The 6,006-nt window shown below is 39.6% G+C and overlaps 1 protein-coding gene across 1 annotated transcript; it reads right to left on the minus strand.

Annotated features, from left to right (window-relative positions):
- Positions 1–2,250: 2,250 nt before the first annotated feature.
- cdca7a (cell division cycle associated 7a) lies at positions 2,251–5,814 on the minus strand. Its single transcript, XM_058391517.1, has 10 exons — positions 5,662–5,814; positions 5,057–5,188; positions 4,489–4,617; positions 4,155–4,367; positions 3,878–3,952; positions 3,584–3,778; positions 3,367–3,501; positions 3,066–3,215; positions 2,765–2,901; positions 2,251–2,631 (listed from the first exon to the last, which is right to left on the minus strand). The coding sequence occupies exons 1-10, from the start codon at positions 5,671–5,673 to the stop codon at positions 2,601–2,603; spliced, it is 1,209 nt and encodes a 402-aa protein (XP_058247500.1). The 5' UTR covers positions 5,674–5,814; the 3' UTR covers positions 2,251–2,600.
- Positions 5,815–6,006: the final 192 nt, after the last annotated feature.

Below are 6,006 nucleotides of genomic sequence, written 5' to 3' on the forward strand. Positions count from 1 at the left end.
TTAATTTTCCCAAGCCGGAAATTGTGAAGATGAGAAAAGGATCTGACTGTGTAAACCCAGGCCTATTTGTGACTGGAAGAAAATACAGTCTTAATGTTTATTCACACTCTAAGAGTTCATAGTAAAGGTCTTGAAAATCTTTCTCTCTCTCTCAAAATCCTCTATGCTTTAAAAATATCATAACTGTCTACGATTAAAGCCAGAAAACAAAACAAAAGTAAATTCCAAGTTACTTGACGTTCCAGCATATTCGCTGAACAAGTACACAGGTTAGTTTTAAGCAAAATTACAAGGGAAATGTTCAAAAACAAGCAATTTAGTGCAGGTAGGCCTACTGTATATAGCAGGATATGTCAAACACTACACTACCAGTCAAAACTCTGATATTGCTCCTGTTTACTATTACTTTACAATAATGAATTCATTAACATTATGAAATAACAGAATTATGCCACCAAGAAGAAACATGTTAAACAAATCAAAAACTTTTTTCCTATTTTATATTCTAAACCGTATCCTCAGTGAAGCCTTGCACATTCTTGGTGTCTTCAGAACAAAGTTCATGAAGGAGCTAGATTCTTTGAGAAGGAGGATTTTCATGTTAGATGCTTTTTCTAAATTTTTAATGAAAACTACTGTTATAGTTATAAAAACAAACATAAGACTGACATTTTGATAAAGAAATGGGTTTATACATGAGTATTCACTAAAAATAGGGTTATACATGAGTATTCACTAAAAATAGGGTTATACATGGGTATTCACTAAAAATAGGGTTATACATGGGTATTCACTAAAAATAGGGTTATACATGGGTATTCACTAAAAATAGGGTTATACATGAGTATTCACTAAAAATAGGGTTATACATGAGTATTCACTAAAAATAGGGTTATACATGAGTATTCACTAAAAATAGGGTTATACATGAGTATTCACTAAAAATAGGGTTATACATGAGTATTCACTAAAAATAGGGTTATACATGAGTATTCACTAAAAATAGGGTTATACATGAGTATTCACTAAAAATAGGGTTATACATGAGTATTCACTAAAAATAGGGTTATACATGGGTATTCACTAAAAATAGGGTTATACATGAGTATTCACTAAAAATAGGGTTATACATGAGTATTCACTAAAAATAGGGTTATACATGAGTATTCACTAAGTTTACCATTGGCTTTAAAAACCAATGGCAAGCATAAGCCTACTTATTCAGACTAGTGGGTCCAGATTTTGGACTAGTAGGGTTAGGAGGCGGTTTTAGATGAAGCTCATGATACCTAAAATATAACAGCCTCAGCACCACTAGCAGTAGTTGGATAACACGTTATGGCGCCATAAAATCGCCAGGAGCGGCGGGTGGGGTTCGGGAGAGCAATAGACTCGGACCTCCTCCTCCTCCTCCTCCTCTTCCTCCACATGCAGGTAAGACCGTGTGGACTGCCGCCGCTCCGCGAGCCTCATTTAGCGCTACGCTGCTTTTCTTAATTAGCGCCGCGAGGCCTCATTAAGTCCGCTCTAATGAATAAATATTGTATTTCATAGCCTGATTGCCAGATCGTCTCAATGCTCGAGCGTCGTAAACAATTATTTCCCTAAATATTCATCGCCCTAAAGTGGATGATCGTTTGGTATTTAATGCCAGTATTTTTCAAGTGCATCTTTATTATGCAAATTAAAATAGTTTTTTTGAAGCATTGGTTTCCTGCAGAATCGAGCAGTCACACTGGGAAATAAAACACATTGGATATTCTTTAAAAAAATGACGTGGGATCACTCTGAATCAAACCCACTGGGATTGAGGCTCTCCAAGCCAGTCTAGGCCTCCAGCATGAATAAACATGCCTGGTGAGAAAATGAAGTTCAGTGTTAAAAAAAAAAAAAACTACTTAGTTTCACACCAACACCACATTCTGTCATATAAATGACAATGTTACAGGAAGAGGGAGAAAGAAAGAGCGAGAGGCAAATATGCTAGGGAAATGATTTACAGGTATAAAATTTCCCATTAGAGTCTGCTAATTATTTCCACACCATTAGTGGCAGCTCTCTAATGAAGGATCAGAGAAAGCGATGCAGTACATCAGTGCGCTCTAGTAAAAGCAGGACAAGTGGGAAGATGAAGCACTCTGCCTGCAAGGGACGTGGAATAAAGCTCATAAACTTCCATTAGAGTTTAAACACTCCAAATAGAGAAGAGAAGCAAAAAATAAATAAATAAATGCACTCCACAAGCTCTGGTTTAAAAAATAAAAGCAGCTTTTATTGGTTGGAGAAATTGTGCTAGGCTTAACAAGAGAAACAATATTCTGCTACATTTTGAGTTATTAGCATTAGTTTAGTTTCCCAACAGCTTAAAAGGCATCAGAGGCAAATTTACAGTGCAACAGAGCACTACAATCAACAATGAGCGACGTTACATTTAAAACAATGTAAATGAACACCTCAGGTAGTCCATTAACACCTGTCTACTCATAAGGCACAAACTTGCATTAAAATGTATAAGGACCATAAAGCAAATTCTAAAACATATCAAGAGAACCAAAAGACGAAAACAGGCCACAGATTAAAAGTCAGCAGGATCAGCATTTTCACTCACTCTCTTCTAGCTCCTTCTTCAGGCTGCAGAACAAAGGGGGGGGGGGCACAATTCCATAAACTGCAATCAACATTTGAGCTGCACTGCAACTGTCTTCTTGAAATTATGTGTGGGTAATGTGCATAATAAAGGCCTTAACCAAATAAAAGTCATTACCTGTTCAGGTAAGCATGGACATTGTCATAGCCATGGTATTTAGCCAGGTAGACAAGCACACCTGTAGCACAGCGCCCCTCTCTGGCCCTGCAGAAGCTGCAGTTACAAATGCCTCTGCATGGAGGGCATTGCCACTCCTGGAGGAAAAAAAACTCTTAATATATGCATACATTTCTTTATACAAGTGAGAAACTGCTTATAGAAGTGGTAGTAGTACGAGTTACATGTTAAACAGAGGAGCTTCAAATGTTACATTAAAACTTTTACATGCAAGAACTGTTCAGTGCAAGCATGTACATACCGGGTCCAAAAGTGCATCATGAACCTCCTCTCCATAGCGGTTACGCAAACAGGGGCCACAAAACTGACCCCTGACTCCAACACACTCAGGGTTGCGGCAATTAGTCTTCGTGTCGATCGTCTTCTGACGACACTGGTGACAGGTGCTGCCCTATGAAACAAACCGAATTTCAGAACAGTTTTCCCAGTATTTACTCAGTGCAGCTACTGACAGCATGACCAAAGTCCTCAAAAGTCAGGAAGAGGTCAAATGAACTGTGGTGTATGGGTATATTTAAGCTCGAAACATAAGCACAACTCACGGTGGCACGATTGTAGATCTTCTCTCTGGCATTAGTGCAAATATTGTCCAACTCATCCTGAGTGATCTCCTCCACAGGTCTTACCACGTGAGGGATAGCAAGAACACCATTGTATGTGCGCCGGCGCCGTGGCTCCTAGATTTTAAATCAAATATTGATTAAACTGAGAAAAACAAAATCAGAATGTTATGCAATAACAATTCTGATAAAGTCTCACCGGTGTATAATCATCATCGTCGTCATCTCTGGTCCTGCGCACCAGACTGAACTTGTCCTCAGACTCTTCTCCAGGAGGGGGAGAGGGAGGGCCATCCACCAGTGAGCGGGAACGTGTGCGAATCCTTGACAAACGCTCCGGATTCTGCCTGCGGGTTTCAGGGGTTCCCAAAGAGCGTCGGGGCACACGGGTAGGCTAAAAGTGGGGGAGGGGAGAAAAGAGAAAAAAAAAAGTCAGCCAAATACAAAATTAATCTAAAAATTCATTATAAGTGGTAAATTTTATTTTACTCACTGTATTGCCCGCAGCAGATGTCTTCTTAGGGAAAATTCCAGGGACTTTGTTTAACTCTGCCATTAGTTTAGCCAGCTGTAAGACAAAAGCAATAATTCTTTAAGTTTGTATGTGTTGGCAAGGGCATCATAAGTTTTATAAACTTTGATCAACATTTCACAGCAGTGTTTGCATGTGACCATTTTAAAAAGGTCTCAATAGACCATTTGAGAGAAATTGTCTGCTACTCATAATGACTTAATCAAAGGTTGATTGAAGCGTCTTCACAAACTCTTACCATCGCTTTGTTTTCTTTAATATTCAGTGCCCTCTTTGCAATAAAGTCCTCTTCTTCAGAATCTAATTCTGGGTCTTTGGGTTTAGGAGCAGGCTTAGGACTTGGGGATTTCTTTGGAGAGGCATTTTTAGCAGGGAACTTCATGGCCACTCGAAGAGTGAAGGAGCGGCGAGTTTTTCTGGGGGGTTCTGAATCAGAGTCGGAATCCATTTTCTGAAAGAAGCACAAAACGTTGAAGGAATGGGGGGGGGAGAAATGAATGAACAGCAAACAGAAACTGAAAACTCCACTACGGTGTGTGATTAACAGTAAAAGTAATCTTATTGCCACTCACCATGGTGCTCATCTCATTATTAAAGTCGCTTTCCTCAAAACCGCTGCAGCCTTCCTCCTCTGACACAGGAGGAGTTTCTAAGAGTTTTGCCTGCCGAGCGGAGCTTCTCGTCGGTCTAAGAGGTCTTTTCTGTGAGGGAAATCTACATGTTAAAGTCTGTTCTACTTAGAGCACTAAAAACTGGTTTCATTTTGTCCGAGAAGGATCATATCACACACACAAAGCTTGAAGTTTTTTTGAAATTACTTTAATCCTGTTTGAACATTTAACACCCAGTTTCTTCAATCTGGCAAGTAATCACCAGAGCAAACCAATGAATTCCCCCAAAGTAGTCCTACTCAAAACGGCCTCACAGTAACGTGATGAATAACTCGGTCCTGCTTAAGTAATCATATCTGTTACTCAACATGGACCTACATTCAAGATCGGTGTTCATTTGAGACATGAGTATTCACTACTGAACCTGAGTACTGCTGTGAAAGAGAGTGATCTGAAAAAGTTTACTTTTGAACAAAAAAAGTCCAGAAATAAATACATGCTTTAAAATATACATCATTAATTTAGCTACCATTGGTGCAAAGCCATCAGAAGCGAAGCTGTCACAGCTGTCCTCTGAGGATGAGGTCTCCATGGGGACCAAGGACGAGTTCCGGTAACTCCTCAGGTTCATTCTGGTAGAGGGGGGCGGGGCCTGCTGACGCTGTGGCGGGAAAGAATCAAAGGGGGGTTGTTGAACACACGGGAACTATGGAGTTTGCCCTTTGCAGAAAGCTAGATTGTTGGCCACGATACATATACGGCCACGAGTTTGTTTAATATTTGGATTCTAAGTGAAATCAAGTATATCAGATCCTAAGATCATGCAAACTTCAATAAACTCGAACACCTTTAAACAGGCCGTGATTTATCGCGGCTTGTGATTTGGTTGTTTAATGCGTGCAATTCATTGAACAACCACACCATGCAGTTCTGCAAGCAATACTGTTTTAACAAAGCAAGTGTTTAACATGCAGTCTAAATTCTAACAATTTTGCACGTTTTCATCAATGCACGAACATGAATTAACTCTTTTCTGATTTACAAAAAAAACAGTCCCAAATTATAGGAGCGTGAAAAACAAACAATGTGCTTTAACTGAAACTGAAGAAAAAAAAATTAGTAAAGATTACATACCTTAGGGCGCATTGTGGTGTTGCTCTTCTAACTAGGTAGCTCACACTACTCTGGGTTGAGTAAATGAGAGGGAAGTGATCTGCTACAGCTTACGCACTGTGGAAGTTCGCGGGAAAATCTCAGGAGGCGTGGTCTTATTCGCGCCACGACGGAGTCCTGTAAGATGCTTAGCAACTTTTGGAAATAACTTCACCTAAAGAATAAATAGATCTTGTCTGTTCAATTTAGATCCTCCTTAGAATGAAGCCAATATGATACAGACACTAAATATTATTGGATGCATATTAAAGATAAAGAAGAAACGCTGGTTTACGATGACACCCTTTCAGGACCCTCGGTGGTGGC

Source organism: Hemibagrus wyckioides, linkage group LG06 (assembly GCF_019097595.1).
Source record: "Hemibagrus wyckioides isolate EC202008001 linkage group LG06, SWU_Hwy_1.0, whole genome shotgun sequence".
In the NCBI taxonomy this organism is placed as follows: domain Eukaryota; kingdom Metazoa; phylum Chordata; class Actinopteri; order Siluriformes; family Bagridae; genus Hemibagrus; species Hemibagrus wyckioides.